This window comes from Pan troglodytes, chromosome 13 (genome assembly GCF_028858775.2).
Source record: "Pan troglodytes isolate AG18354 chromosome 13, NHGRI_mPanTro3-v2.0_pri, whole genome shotgun sequence".
Lineage (NCBI taxonomy): Eukaryota > Metazoa > Chordata > Mammalia > Primates > Hominidae > Pan > Pan troglodytes.
Window position 1 is genome coordinate 73986791 of NC_072411.2, and position 16344 is coordinate 74003134.

Consider the following 16344-nt stretch of genomic DNA (forward strand, 5'->3'; position numbering starts at 1 on the left):
GTTGTGCCACAACACTCCAGCCTGGGTGACAGAGCCAGACCCTGTCTCAAAAAACAAAAAACAAAAAACAAAACAAAACAAAACAAAAAAGAATTGGGGGTATAGGGAGTGAGGTAGGAAGATAAGTGGTGATGGTAAGATGGTACAATGTTTGAAATAGAGATTAAGGAGGTATAATTGTCAATAATGATAAATAAAGGCTAGGGCACATCATGGGAATAAGTGGCTAAGGTACAGTAAAGACAAAATTCTTGGGGAGGAATCAAGGAACTCCAAGGCTGGATTGGAAGATTCATTTTCATTAATTTTGAAGTTACCAAGATTTAAGTCAGATGTAGTGTTGGAAAGTGCAACAGTGAGCCTGGAGCTAAATTATTCAAAGAATGAGGGAGAGAGGTGGAGCATGAGCTTTAAAGTGGTTTATTCTTAGTGTGTGGGGAGAGAGACATTAGTCTGAAACCAGCAATGAGGAGCAAGGAGGATACCTTGTTCTAGCAGTATGAAGATAGAGAAAACAACCACTACCTGAGAGGTCTGTAAGACAGGAGCATCCTTAGGGGAGAGCCATGTGTGCCAAAGAACTGTTAGCGCAAGATAGGAGAGCATTTGATAAAGAGGTTGGGGATATGGAGAATTTTGGTGGTAACTGACCTCTAAGTTTCACAGTGGTCACAATGAGTTGGGAAGGAGTGGGAAATTAGATGAGTATTTTTATACTACTGTATAGGGATGAGAATCCCAGTGATAAGGGAATTTTTAAGAATTGGACTGCTGTTAATGGGAATAAAGAGTGTGATGGGATTAATTATGGCATCTCTAGGGAATATTTAATGTTGAGATACCTCATTTTGCAGATTGTTTGTGCTGATGGGAATGTTGCCAGCACACTGGGGCCACTCTTGTGTTTTAAAATTATATAATTAAGCTTGTTTTTCAATTTAGCATGGGTAGGAAAAGATGTATCAGGCAGTATGCTAAGATTTCAGTTATTTAAAGAACACAGGATTATGAATAAACTTAGATGTAGTCCAGAATACAATTAGATACTATACCCCGTGGGGGCCAGAATCCATTTATGTCTGCATTATGAGCACCTGTTGATAGATTATATATATTAAATGTGTTAAATACTTAAGTATTTATTTATTTATTTGAGATAGGGTCTGGCTCTGTTGCCCAGGCTGGAGTGCAGTCGTGTGATCTCGGCTCATTGCAACCTCTGCCTCCCAGGCTCAAGTGATCCTTCCACCTCAGCCTCCCGAGTAGCTAGGACTACAGATGTGTGCCACCACGTCCAGTGAATTTTTGTATTTTTTGTAGAGATGGGGTTTTGCCGTGTTGCCCAAGCTGGTCTTGAACTCTTATGTATTTATTAAACAAGCTTTAAAAATTGATTAAAATAATGTGCCTTGGTGATTTCTTAATTTTACTTTTGGTTAATAAGACATGTAGACTATATCTTCTTTCATGCATCTTGCCTCTCCAAAACTACTGAAGTGATTCTAAGAACTAGGAAGTATATGAACTTATTGCCATACATGGTGGTTCGTGCCTATAAAAGGTGGTGCCACTGACAGGGACACAAAGATTGGAGGGGAGAGCTGGCTCTGGTGGTACTGTTGCTGGTGATAGTTGAAGCCAGGAAAAAAGATGAGCTCTTAAAGGAACACACTGTGAAAGAAGGGCAGACCAAGGACCAAGTCTTGGAAAATGCCTATATCTAAGGGAGTGGCAGCAAAAGGAACCAGGTTAAGTCAGAAAAACAAGGAGGTATAATATATAAGTGAGAAAGGAAGAATAATATTTTGGGTAGAAAAAGAGTTTAATAACATCTACTGTCATGGAGTTCAAGGAGAGTGAAGAAAAGCAGAACAGCACTAATTGTACAATAAAGTCATTAGTAACTCTGAAATAGAAGTAGCATGATGGTTAATTATAGTAACTGAGCTGTAGGAAAAAGGGTGGCTGAGGGAGGAGGATCACTTGAAGCCAGGAGTTTGAGGCCAGCCTAAGCAACATAGCGAGACCTTGTCTCTTAAAAAAAATTAAACAATTAGCCAAGTGTGTGGCACACACTTATAGTCTTAGCTACTTGGGAGGCTTGAGCACAGGAGATCAAGGCTGCAGTTAGCTGGGATTGTACACTGCACTGCAGCCTGGGCAACAGAGCAAGACCCCATCTATCTATCTGTCTGTCTACTGATTCTCTCTCTCTCTCTCTCTCTCTCTCTCTCTCTCTCTCTCTAAAGGAACTGTAAGAGTAGAAACAATAGGGCAGGGCAGACATGGTGGCTCACACTTATAATCCCAGCACTTTGGGAGGCCAAGGTAGGAGGATTGCTTAAGGCTAGAGGAGTTCAAAACCAGTCTGGGCAACATAGCAAGACTCTGTCTCTACAAAAGAAAGAAAGAAGCAACAGTAAATATATTCAAAAGGAAGAATCATTGCAGGCCCTATGTTCTATGTAGCAGCAGTCCCCAACTTTTTTGGCACCAGGGACCAGTTTAGTGGAAGACAATTCTTCTTCAGACCAGGGAGGGAGGTTTGCGGGGAATGGTTTTGGGATGATTCAAGCGCATTACATTCATTGTACACTTTTTCTATTTACATTGTAATTATAATGAAATTATTATACACCTCACTGTGGAATCAGTGGAAACCCTGAGCTTGTTTTCCTGCAACTAGACAGTTCCATCTGGGGGTGATGGATACAGTGACACCTGAAGTGTATTGCTTATGTCCAGTCTACTCTGTAATCTCGTTTTGGTTGCTGTCATTGCAGAAAACCCTGCCTCACAAGGATAAGATGTTGAGAATGGAAGCAGGCTTTTCAGTACTTTTCTGGCAATCTCAGGATGTTCTGCCTTGATTTTAATCCAGAACATAAGGAGATTTGAAGTTGTCTGAAGCATATTTTTTTTTTTTGAGACAGGGTCTTGCTCTATTGTCCACACTACAGTGCAGTGGTGCAGTCTCAGCTCACTGCAACCTCCACTTCCTGGATTCAAGTGATTCTCGTGCCTCAGCCTCCCAAGTAGCTGGGACTATGGGTGCATACCACCAAACCCCACTAATTTTTGTAATTTTAGTAGAGACAGGGTTTCGCCATGTTGCTCAGGCTGGTCTTGAACCCCTGGACTCAAGCAATTCGCCTGCCTTGGCCTCCCAAAGTGCTGGGATTATAGATGTGAGCCACCAGGCCCGGCTTCAAACACACTTTTAAGGCCACCTTCATTTGCTGTCTTAAGCAGTTGACCCTATTCCAGCACGGACAAAGTCGATTCACCTGACTTATTCAAAAATGGGTCACGGATCCATTCCTTCCCAGTTCAGGGTTCTTTTGTGGTTGGGAATTAATGCTCAAACTCTTTTGAAAGCTGAGATAGGTGATCGTGCACCAGCTGGAAGTAAGAGGACCCTGTGAGCCAGGGCCTTTCAAAATCTCTGCTAATGTTTGAAACATGTCAACAAACCCAGTGTTCGCTCGTCACCCTAATACTTCTGCTTTGGCTTTGAATGCAGCCACTTTATCTGCCAACTTGAACACAATTGTTGTTCTCCCTTGAAGTGATAGATCAAGTTTGTTAAACAGGTTGAATATGTCACAAAAATAAGCAAGTTTTGTGACCCATTCTGTGTCACTGAAATGTGCTGCCCGTGGTGACTGTTTTTCTAAAAGAAATCTCTGGAGCAGCTGTTGTAACTCAAAAACTTTAGCCAGTGATCTACTTTTAGAAAGCTGTCTCACTTCTGTGTATAAGAGAAGATATGTGTGCTCTGTGTCCATCTCCTCACGGAGCAATGTGAACAGGTGTGAGGTAAGGGCATATACTTTAATGTGGTTGATAATTTTAATTACGTCCTGCAAAATGTCAAGTTCAGGTGACATTTTTTAGCTAGCCAGCATTACTCAATGGATGAAATAGTGCGTAGACTCACATTTGGAAGCAACTTCTTTTTCTTTTCTTTTTTTTTTTTTTTTAAGACGGGGTCTCACTTTATTGCACAAGCTGACTGCTGTGGCGCAGTCATGGCTCATTGTAGCCTCAACTTCCTGAGCTCAAGCAGTTCTGCCTGGGACTACAGGCACATGCCACCACACCCAGCTAATTTTTTATTATTTGTAGAGAAAGGGTATCACTGTATTGCTCAGGCTAGTCTCAAACTCCTGGACTCAGCGATCCTCCCACCTCAGCCTCCAAAAGTGCTGGGATCACAGGCATGAACCACTGCGTCTGGCTAAGGTGACCTCTTTGACCTGAATAATGAAACCAGAAAGCTGTCCAGTCATGGCAGCCACTTCGTCCATGCATATACCAACACAAAATGACCAATTCAGTTTCCCTGATATGTAATCATTCAAAGACTTGAATAGTTCTGCAGTGTGGTATTGGTTGGCAAGAAAAGTACACATAACGTATCCTCATGCACATCCTCCTGAAAAATATATTGCACAAAAACAAGCGTTGTTGCCTTGTTGTCAACCTTGGTAGACTCGTCAACCTGGATTGTGCACCATGGTGACTCAACCCTCTCTAACAATTGTGCCTCAATATCTCCTGCTTTTTCATTAGTTCTTCTAGTTATGGTATGAGCCTAAGGAGGAATATGCACCACCTTTTGAATTCGAGCCTCTCCTAAAAGTTCACGACAAATGTCCTTAGCAGCAGGCAGGATTAACTCTTCACCAGTAGTAAAGGGCTTCTTAGTTTTAGCAATGTGGTTAGCCATTAAGAATGGAGCTCTCAGTGCAGACACATTTGATGAAGTGGTGGCCTTCAATAAATTGCTTCTGTTCTTCATGTTCATGTTTTTTTCTTTTGAAAACTCCAAAGGCTTGTCTTTTAATGCAGGGTGCTTGGTCTCGATGTAACTAAGCAGTTTTGAAGGTTTTGTGGCTTTGTTGGATAGCTGGTCACCATGTACTATACAAAGAGGGCTTGGAGAATATGAATCACCTGTTGCAGCGAACCCATAATTTAAGTAGGACTCTTGGTATTTTAAATGCAGCTTTCTTTTTGTGGGCAGTCTTAGAGTCTTCTGCTGTCTCATCATTGGGTCTTTCCCCTTTTTCAAAGAAGCTCTTCAGTGATATTTGTTTTTCACTCATTTTGACTAGGGTTAGCAAAAAGACTTACCAAAACTGTGACTGAGACAAGTGTACAGTGTGAGAAAGAGGCACAGATGGAAGTCGCAAATAAAATAATGGGTTGGCAACATGGGGACTAAAATAAATGTTGGATTCTGACTTAAAGCCTGCCACTAGATGTAGCTGTACAGTGGAACTACATGAACTTACTTGCCATTATAAAGCCTGCCACCAGATGCAGCTTAGTTGTCACTTGCCACTCACTACTCACTGATAGGGTTGGTGTTTTTTTTGTTGTTGTTTTGTTTTTTTTGAGACAGAGTCTTGCTCTGTTGTCCAGGCTGGAGTGCAGTGGCGGGATCTCGGCTCACTGCAACCTCCACCTCCTGGGTTCAAGTGATTCTCCTGCCTCAGCCTCTGGAGTAGCTGTGATTACAGGTGTGCGCCACCACAGCTGGCTAAGTTTTGTATTTTTAGTAGTGACGGGGTTTCTCTTTGTTGGCCAGGCTGGGCTGATAGGGTTTTGATATGAGTCTGCAAGCAATTGATTTATTATGGTCTCTTTGCAGTCAAACCTCTCTGCTAATGTTAATCTGTATTTGCATCCGCTCCCCAGTGCTAGTATCACTGCCTCAGCTCCACCTCAGATCATCAGGCATTAGATTCTCATAAGGAGTGGTCAACCTAGATCCCTTGCACGAGCAGTTCTCAGTAGGGTTTTTGCTCCTATGAGAGTCTAATGCCACCACTGATCTGACAGGAGGCGGCACTCAGGCAGTAGTGCAAGCAGTGGGGGACAACTGTAAATACAGATGAAGCTTTTCTAGCTTACCCACTACTCATCTCCTGCTGTGCAGCCTGGTTCCTAACAGGCCACAAACCGATACATGGTGTTTGGGGGCCCCTCCTATAGAGCAATAGGGTGCCATTTAGTATTCCAGGCCCTGAGCTTCCATTTTTCTACAAAAGTGTGAGTGACATAGATTTTTTTTGTTTTTGTTTTTTGAGATGGAGTCTTGCTCTGTCACCCAGGCTGGAGTGCAGTGGCTCGATCTTGGCTCACTGCAACCTCTGCCTCCTGGGTTCAAGCAATTCTCCTAGTTCAGCCTTTGGAGTAGCTGGGATTACAGGTGCACACCACCACACCCAGCTAAGTTTTGTAATTTTAATAGAGACGGGGCTTCACCATGTTGGCCAGGCTGGTCTCGAACTCCTGACCTCAGGTGATCCACCTGCCTTGGCCTCCCAAAGTGCTGGGATTACAGGCATGAGCCACTGTGCCCAGCTGCAACATAGGTTTTTAGTGCTTATTTTGAATTGTTTCAGTTTTTTATACTGTATATTTTTTCTGAGTATTGCGGTAATACATATTTTGCAGAAAATTTGGAAAGTAGATAAAAGTATATGAAATAAAAATTATCCATAATTCATCACTCAAAATACCTACCTCTGTATTATAATTTGGAGTGTTTTCTTCTAGTATTTTTTTATTATGTATTCATTTCTATTGTTTCCCTTTTATAAAATCGAGGTTACCGTATCATGTTCTGTTCACTTAACTCTGCATTGTGAACATTTTCCTATGTTTGTCATGATAACATGTTTAATAATTATGTAAGCCATTTCATGTATTTACTGTAATTTATTTAATCATTCACCTGTGACATTTGGGTTGCTTGTTTGCTGTACTGCCATACCTGCCTTATAAAGACTTGAAAATATTTAATGTTTCTGATATCCTGGAGAAAGTTCACATTTTGTACATGTTCTCAAGTAACATATATATATGTGACATATATATGTCACACTAGTTGAACCTTAGATCCGCTAAATACCAACTTTTAGTTCCTATTTTCTGTGGACCAAATTTTATGGGAAAATATTAAAACCTCACTAATTTGGATGACAGGGGCATCAGAAGGCCAATCTGAATTTTAGAAATTATTATCATAACTAGGCTTAAGACAACTTTTCTTACTCATTACTTGTTCTTTTCTCTATGTCTTTTTACCCATCACTACCAAAATGTCATATAATATACATATTAGTTCGAAAATTAATTTTTCACAATTTCTTGATTTTCCAAACATTTTCAAACATGAGAGATGTAGTAGTTGTGAATTTTTAGGTTAGTGAGTCTGGACATATTTGACTTTTTTTTTTTTTCTTTTAACTATTGCAGGCATACAAAAAATACAGTGCTGGCTGGGCACGGTGGCTTTGCCTATAATCCCAACACTTTGGGAGGCTGAGGCGGGCGGATCACCTGAGGTCAGGAGTTTGAAACCAGCCTGGCCAACATGGTGAAAGCCCATCTCTACTAAAAATACAAAAATTAGCTGGGCGCTAATTTTTGGGTGGCGGGTGCCTGTAATCCCAGCTACTTGGGAGGCTGAGGCAGGAGAATCACTTGAACCCGGGAGGCAGAGGTTGCAGTGAGCTGAGATCATGCAATTGCACTCCAGCCTGGGCGACAGAGAGAGACTCTGTCTCAAAAAAAAAAAAAAAAAAAAGAAACTAAGCAATATCTCTGATCCCATCACTCTGCTTTGTCAAATCTTAACATTTGGCTGCATTTGCCTAAGCCTCTTTTTTTTCTTTAAATTTTTGTTATGAAAAATTTTAAACACAGAACAATTGAGAGAATAAAACAATACTCATGTATATTTAACACCTAGATTCAACAGTTAACATTTTGCCATATTTGCTTTAGTATGTGTGTATTTTTGCTGAATTATTTGACAGTAGGTATCTAAACATCATGACACTTCCCTATAGTATATCTCCTAATATATGGACATTCATATATATATATATATATGTATATATCCATAATAGTGTTAGCACACTTAAGAAAATTAATGGTAATTTTTTCAATACTGTGTAATTTCTGGTTTCCCTAGTTGCCATCAAAACACTTTAATAGCTTTAAAAAAAATTAGTCCAGGCATGGTGGCTCATGCCTGTAATTCCAGCACTTTGGGAGGCTGAAGTGGAGGATGGCTTGAGCCCAGAAATTGGATACGAGCCTGGGCAACAAAGTAAGACCCCCATCTGTACAAAAAATTTAAAAAATTAGTTGTTCATGGTGATTTGCGCTTGTAGTCTCAGCTACTTTAAAGGCTGAGGCGGGAAGATCTTTTGAGCCCAGGATTTCAAGGTTGCTGTGAGCTGTGATTGTGCCACTGTATTCCAGCCTGGGTGACAATGAAACCCTGTCTCAAAAAAAAAAAAAAAAAAAATACTTAAACAAGGATCCAGTAAGGGATTGTGTACTGCATTTGGTTGTAATGTTTCTTAAATAATCTCTTTTAATACAGAGCAGTCCCTTTCCATCCACATGCAACTTTTCCCCTACATGACATTGATTTATTTGGGAGAGTAAAGTCATTGCACAGATAAATGTACATTCTGGATTTGTGTATTTCCTTTTGATATTAGTTTAACTTCCTCCTCTATCCTCTATATTTCCTGTGAATTGGAAGGTAAAAAGCTTGATTAGATTTAAGATAAAAATTTTTGGTGAGAAAACTTCATGGGTGATGCAGCATACAGTTGGTCCTTGAACAACACGACTTACACTGTGTGGGTCCACTTACACATGGACTTTTTTTGCTACCAAATGCAGATAGAAAGTACAGTGTTTGGGACACCAGACAGAACTACAGGACTTGAGTATCATGGATTTTGGTACAGTCAGGGGTCCTAGAGCCAGTCTCTTGAGTATACTGAGGGATGACTGTACTTCATATTGCATTGAATCAGGAGGCACATAATGTTGTTCTGTCCTACAATGAATGATGCTAAGTTAGATCATTTGGAAAGGAGGTGACTACCAGATCTCTACAGTGAAAATATACCTTTTCTTCTGTAAATTAGTAATCTGCTGGTGATACTTTGGCATGCAGGGAATGACCTGGTCTGTGAGGACAGTGTTAGAAATTTTTCATCTACAGTTTATCTTCTTTTTTCCCCCTGAGACGGAGTCTCGCTCGGTCACCCAGGCTGGAGTGCAGTGGCACAAACTCAGCTCAATGCAACCTCCTCCTCCCAGGTTCAAGCGATTCTCATGCCTCAGCCTCCAGAGTAGTTGGGATTATAGGGACCTACCACCATGCCTGGCTAATTTTTCTATTTTAGTAGAGACGGCATTTCACCATATTGGTTAGGCTGGTCTTGAACTCCTGACTTCAAGTGATCTGCCTGCCTCAGCCTCCCAAAGTGCTGGGATTACAGGTGTGAGCCACCGCACCCAGCCCTCCAATTTTTCTTTTCATTCTTCAATTGCTTAAGAATTTTTTAATGAATAAAATTTTCTTCCTAAGATAAATTTTATCTGGGAACTATCTAGTATTTCAGTACTCACAACAAATACAAATAAAAATAATAAAAGGATACCCATTCCATCTTAGATTGATAGAAATTGAAGTCGAGGGTACAGAGTATCCTTGAGTACAGCAGAGTGTTCTCAAGGATGTAGGGAGCAAAGGAGTTTACAAGCTATGGGTATATAAACTGCTTGTGGGTGTATAAACTGTTACAGTATTTTTATAGGGCACTTTAGCTAGCTAGCTAGCTAGCTATAATTTTTTTTTTTTTTGAGACAGTCTTTGTTGCCCAGGCTGGAGTGCAGTGGCATGATCTTGGCTCACTGCAACCTCTACCTCCTGGATTTAAGCGATTCTCCTGCCTCAGCCCTCTAAGTAGCTGGGACTACAGGCATGCGCCACCATGGCTAGCCAATTATTTATTTATTTATTTATTTTTTTGAGAGAGAGTCTCGCTCTCTTGGCCAGGCTGCAGTGCAGTGGCACGATCTCGGCTCACTGCAACCTCCGCCTCCTGGGCTCAAGCAGTTCTCCTGCCTCAGCCTCTCAAGTAGCTGGGATTACAGGTTGTGTGCCACCATGCCCAGCTAATTTTTGTATTTTTAGTAGAGATGGGGTTTCACCATGTTGGCCAGGCTGGTCTTGAACTCCTGACCTCAGGTAATCTGCCCACCTCAGCCTCCCAAAGTGTTGGGATTACAGGCATGAGCCACTGTGCCCAGACTAATTTTTGAATTTTTAGTAGAGATGGTTTCACCATGTCAGCCAGGCTGGGCGCGAACTCCTGACCTCAGATGATCCCCCTGCCTTGGCCTCCGAAAGTGCTGGGATTACAGGCATGAGCCACTGCACCTGGCCACTTTAGCAATATTTATACAAATATTTCAGTACTCTCCCCCTAGTTTTCTGCTGCCAGGAATTTCCCCTGTGTATACTTATAAAAGTACAGCAGGATGTATATAAGGATGTCATTGCAGTGTTATTTTTAATAGCAAAAAACAAACATGAGAACAACATAAATGTCATCTAGCAGTCAAAAAGAATGACTTCATCAAACTCAGGTTATTGTTATTATCAGAATGTTTCTTACAGCATTCTGTTTTCATTTGCTGTAACTTCTTACCTCAAAGTGTCTTTTTGTTTTTCCTTTACTCATTGCATTGTGCATAAACATGGAAAAATAAAAACTAAATGAGGTGTGTCTGTCATACTTAGCCTTCTGATTCTTAGAATAAGTAGGGTTTTGACGCTGAAGCACTCAAAGTAATATTTTAATTTTCTTTGTTCACTAGTCTCTTGAGATTACAGTGTAAATAAATCATATAATGGTGAAATGACACTTTCAGTAAGAAAAATGTTGGCTGTGTCCTAGTTATACTGAAACTCATGAAATAGGACTACCTGTCACCTTCAATATCTTTAGTTATCTTTAATATCTCTATTTTTTTGTCCCTTGAAACAGTTCGTTTTCCTGAAGATCTTGAAAATGACATTAGAACTTTCTTTCCTGAGTATACCCATCAACTCTTTGGGGATGAGTAAGTAACTTAGTAAAATGTTTGTCAAATTAGTATGGAAAAAAAATTTTCATTCTTTTTCTTTTAGATTTAGAAATCAAATTTTATTTTCTTTGTTCTTATTTTTAATGTGGTTTATCTTAAAATATATGTTATAATGGTGTTTTTTTACATTGAGACACCAGTCATTTTAATACCTACCATTTAGTGCTGTAAATGCATTATTTAATTGTCACAACAGTATTAATGATGGTATTATTATTTGCTGCTTTGTGCATTGATAGAATTGGATAATTGTTCATGAACATACAAATGGCTGGAGTGTAGATTTTAGGCAATCTGACTCCAGAGCCCATAATCATAACTACTACTTTTTTCTGCTACCATTTTGCTAAATTACTTCTAGTAGCATGTATTCCCCTAAAGCTTAATAGAAAGCTTAAGTTGTTATTCTATGATTAAATAAGCAGTTGAGAGAAGTTTATTTATTTATTATTTATTTATTTATTTTTGAGATAGGGTCTTGCTGTGTCACCCAGGCTGGAGTGCAGTAGTGTGATCAAAGCTCACTGCAGCCTGAACCTCCTGGGCATAAGCAGTCCTCCCACCTGAGCCTCTGAGTAGCTGGGACTACAGGCACACACCATCATGCCTGGCTTTTTTTTTTAATTTTTTGTAGAGATTGGGTCTCCCTATGTTGCCCAGGCTGGTCTTGAACTCCTGGCCTCAAGTGATCCTCCCACCTGCGCCTCCCAAAGAGCTGGGACTACAGGCATGAACCACTGTACCTGCCCTGAAGTTTATTTTTTAGAAGGAACTTTAAATATATGTCCCAGGCCAGGCGCAGTGGCTCATGCCTGTAATCCCAACACTTTGGGAGGCTGAGGCAGGCAGATTGCCTGAGGTCAGGAGTTCCAGACCGGCCTGGCTAATATGGTGAAACCCCGTCTCTATTAAAAATACTAAAATTAGCCAGGTGTAGTGGCACACGCCTGTAGTCCTGGCTACTCGGGAGGCTGAGGCAGGAGAATCACTTCAACCTGGGAGGCAGAGGTTGCAGTGAGCCGAGATCATGCCACTGCACTCCAGCCTGTGCGACAGAGCGAGACTGTCTCAAAAAAACAAAAACAAAATAAAGATATGTCCCAGTATATTTAGCACTGTTCTTTAATTTCCTATACTTTGATTACATCATTGAAATAGTTACTTTTTTTAAAAAAACTTTTGATTTTGAAAACATTGCACATTTGCAGAAAGTTGCAAGAATAGTACAGTGATCTCTGTATATTTTTTTACTTGGATTCACCAGTTGCCATTTAGCTACATTTGCTTTAATCATTCTCTCTCCTTGTTGTTGTTGAACCATTTGAGAGTAGGTTGCAGATCTATCCTGATCCTTTACACCTCATTTCTCTTCACTATGTATTTCCTAAAAATAAGATTAATAACCATGGAAGAGTTGTAAAAATTCAGGAAATTTAACATTGATACAGAGTCTCGCGTTGTTGCCCAGGCTGGAATGCAGTGGTGCTGTCTCAACTCACTGCAACCTCCACTTCCTGGGTTCAGATGATTCTTCTGCCTCAGCCTCCCAACTAGCTGAGATTACAGGTGCCCGCCACCACACCCAGCTAATTTTTGTATTTTTAGTAGAGACGGGGTTTCACCATCTTGGTCAGGTTGGTCTCAATCTCCTGACCTCAAGTGATCACCCACCTTGGCCTCCCGAAGTGCTGGGATTGCAGGCGTGAGCTACCATGCCTGGCCTGATACAGTACTATCTTCTGATATACAGCTCATGTTTCAGATTTTGTCAGTTGATTTCTAGTAATTCCTTTATAGCAATTTTCTCCAATCCTGGATCCAATACAGAATCATATTGTATTTCGTTGTCATATCTCTTCATTCTTCTTTAATCTGAAACAGATCCTCAGCATTTGTTTTTTCCTAACAGACATTTTTGTAGGGTATAGGCTAATTTTGTAGAACTGTTATATTGGATTAATTTGATTGGTTTATTTGTGATTAAACTCAGATAATGCATATTTTTGCTGTGCCATTACAGAAATGGTATTGTGTCCTCAGTGTATCACATCAGGAAGTCCGTGATGTCAGTTTGTCCCTTGTTGGTTAAGTTAACTTGGGTCACTTGGTTTAGAGGTGGCTGCTAGGTTTTTCCACTATAAAGTTAGTGTTTTTTCCTTTGTAATTTATAAGTAGTTTGTAGGGAGATACTGTGAGACCGAAAATATCCTGTTTTCCTCAAGCTTTCACCCAGAAGCATCCATTAATGATTCTTGCTTGAATCAGTATTTTACTATGATGATTGTAAAATGGTGATTTTGTAACTCTTTCGTACCTTTTTCATTTATTAGTTGGGCATGCTACTATAAGAAAGAGCTCTTCTTCTTCTTCTTATTTATTTCTTTATTTATATCAAACTCAGGGATGCTTTTTTTTGTTTTTGTTTTTTGAGACAGGGTCTTGCTCTGTCACCCAGGCTGAAGTGCAGTGGTGCGATCACAGCTCACTGCAGCCTTGAATTCCCAGGCTCAAGCAGATCTTCCCACCTCAGCCTCCTGAGGAGCTGGGACTATAGGCGTGTACCACCGTACCCAGCTAATTTTAAAAAATTTTTTGGCCGGGTGCAGTGGTTTAGACCTGTAATCCCAAAACTTTGGGAGGCCGAGGCGAGAGGTTTGCCTGAGCCAGGAGTTTGCGACCAGCCTGGGCAACATGGTGAAACCACGTCTCTACTAAAATACAAAATTAGCCAGGCTTGGTGGCGTGCGCCTGTAGTCCCAGCTACTTGGGAAGCTGAGGCAGGAGAATTGCCTGAACCTGGGAGGCAGAGGTTGCAGTGAGCTGAGATTGTGCCACTGCACTCCAGCCTGGGCAACAGAGTGAGACTCTGTCTCAAAAAAAAAAAAAATTTTTTTTTTAAGAGATGGGGGTCTTCCTATGTTGACCAGGCTGGTCTTGAACTCCTGGGCTCAAGTGATCCTCCAAGTGCTGGGATTACAGGCGTGAACCACCGCACCTGGCTAAGGAGTCTTTTACAATTCAGTGGGTTATGTACAATCTGTTACTGCTACTAATTTTGATGCTCAAATTATCCCAGATTTGGCAAGTGGCCACCCTTTCAGACACTTTTGAGTCTTTCTGATATGTCCTTATAATTTTGGTGATACTTTACTTTCTCACACAATAAGATGTTTCCAGATTCATCTGGTACTTTCCCTGTTAGTTCTGGAGTCAGTCAGTCTCCCATGAAACCCCTGGTTTGTTGTAGTAGGAAAGGATATTTAGACATAGTGGACATTTAAATATTTCCCTTCATGTCTTTTCCCCCCATGCATTATTTTAACATCATTGACATATTTCTTTAATGTGTGGGGGTTTTGGGTTTTTTTGTTTGTTTGTTTTTTGAGACGGAGTCTTGCTCTGTTGCCCAGGCTGGAATGCAGTGGCATGATCTTCTTGGCTCATTGCATCCTCTGCCGCCTCCCAGTACAAGCGATTCTCATGCCTCAGCCTCCCGAGTAGCTGGGACTACAGGTGTGTGCCACCACACCCAGCTAATTTTTTTTTTTTGTAATTTTAGTAGAGGTGGGGTTTTGGCATGTTGGCCAGGCTGGTCCCGAACTCTGGAGCTTAGACAGTCTGCCTGCCTCAGCCTCCCAAAGTCCTAGAATTACAGGCGTGAGCCACTGCACCCAGCAATATTTAATGTGTGGCTTTTTTTGTTGTTTGCTTGTTTTTTGAGATGGAGTCTCACTCTGTTCCCCAGGCTGGAATGCAGTGGTACAATCTTGGCTCACTGCAGCCTCCGCCTCTCAGGTTCAAGCGATTCTCCTGCCTCAGCTTCTCGAGTAGGTGGGACTATAGACACTTGCTATCCCACCCAGCTAATTTTTGTATTTTTAGTAGAGACGGGGTTTCACCCTGTTGGCCAGGCTGGTCTTGAACTCCTGACCTCAGGTGATCCACCTGCCTCAGCCTCCCAAAGTGCTGGCATTACAGGCGTTAGCCACTGTGCCCGGCCTTAATGTGTGTTTTGTTTTGTTTTGTTTTGAGACGTAGTTTCGCTCTCGTTGCCCAGGCTGGAGTGCAATGAATGGTGCGATCTCGGCTCACTGCAAGCTGCGCCTCCTGGGTTCAAGTGATGCTCCTGCCTCAGCCTCCCGAGTCGCTGGGGTTACAGGCGCCTGCCACCATGCCCAGCTAATTTTTGTTATTTTTAGTAGAGATGGGGGTTTTGCCGTGTTGGCCAGGCTGGTGTCGAACTCCTAACCTCAGATGATCCACCCACCTCGGCATCCCGAAGTGCTGGGATTACAGGCGTGAGCCACTGCACCAGGCCCTTATTGTGTTTTTAAGTCAACAAATGTCTCTTCCTGCAACGAATTTCCTGTGAATTTTTCATTATTGATGTATCAGATTAGGCATTTTATGTGCTTCCACATATTAATAATTGTATCTTATTATACATAGATTAATGCCAAAATTTCAGCCTTTCATATTTTAGATAGGTTTTACTTTATTATAAAAATAAGAATATTTTCTCTTTGGAGTTCTATCTCTAAAGAGACATTGTTTTATTCTCTACTTTTTACTACTTTAAAAAATCTGTGTAATATCTTAGTAGATAAGATCTAGTTTTACAGATAGTGCTTCTTTTTAATTTTTTGAGACGGAGTCTTGCTCTGTTGCCCAGGCTGAAGTGCAGTGGCGCAATCTCAGCTCACTGCAGTCTCCACCTCCTGGGTTCAATCTATTCTCCTGCCTCAGCCTCTTGAGTAGCTGGGATTACAGGCACCCACCACCACACCCGCCTATTTTTTTTTTTTTTTTTGTAGTTTTAGTAGAAACGTGGTTTCACTATGTTGGCAGGCAGGTCTTGAACTCCTGACCTCCAGTGATCCCCCCCGCCTCAGCCTCCCAAAGTGCTGGGATTACTGGTTGGAGCCACCGTGCCCAGACCAGTTAGTGCTTCTTAATGGCATTTTGCACACTGTTTTGCATAATATCACTGAAAGTGGGGTGCTTGTATACCACTCTTCTAAGGTGGGTAGGGGACAGTAACATAATAGTGATATCCCTGAACTGTATGACCCAAGCATGATAATTGGTCTTGATCCTAGTATCATTGCCACTCCTTTCTTCTTCACATAACTTTCAGAGTTGCTGGAATGGACAGTGCTCCATATTTTCGTAGCCTAGACAGAAATTTGGAAATGACACTGCTTCTTTCAAACACTTTTCTTTCACAATTCACTTTCTAAAAAAATCAGAATACAGCTTTATTGAGATATATACTGTGCAATTCATTTATTTAAAGTGTACAATTCAGTGGTTTTTAATGTATTCAGAGTTGTGCAAACACAGTCAATTTTGGAACATTGTCAT

At 41.1% G+C, this 16344-nt stretch overlaps 2 protein-coding genes across 5 annotated transcripts in view; one reads left to right on the top strand and one right to left on the bottom strand.

The window, feature by feature from the left end:
* SLC25A12 (solute carrier family 25 member 12) overlaps nucleotides 1–16344 on the bottom strand; it is a 223182-nt gene that overhangs the window by 150950 nt on the left and 55888 nt on the right. The window lies entirely within an intron of this gene.
* HAT1 (histone acetyltransferase 1) overlaps nucleotides 1–16344 on the top strand; it is a 70094-nt gene that overhangs the window by 14003 nt on the left and 39747 nt on the right. For all 4 annotated transcript variants that reach the window (XM_001146318.6, XM_063790588.1, XM_009443760.5 and 1 more), the window contains exon 3: nucleotides 10881–10956. In XM_001146318.6, coding sequence (XP_001146318.3) covers nucleotides 10881–10956 — 76 coding nt within the window. The remainder of the gene's footprint in view (nucleotides 1–10880; nucleotides 10957–16344) is intronic.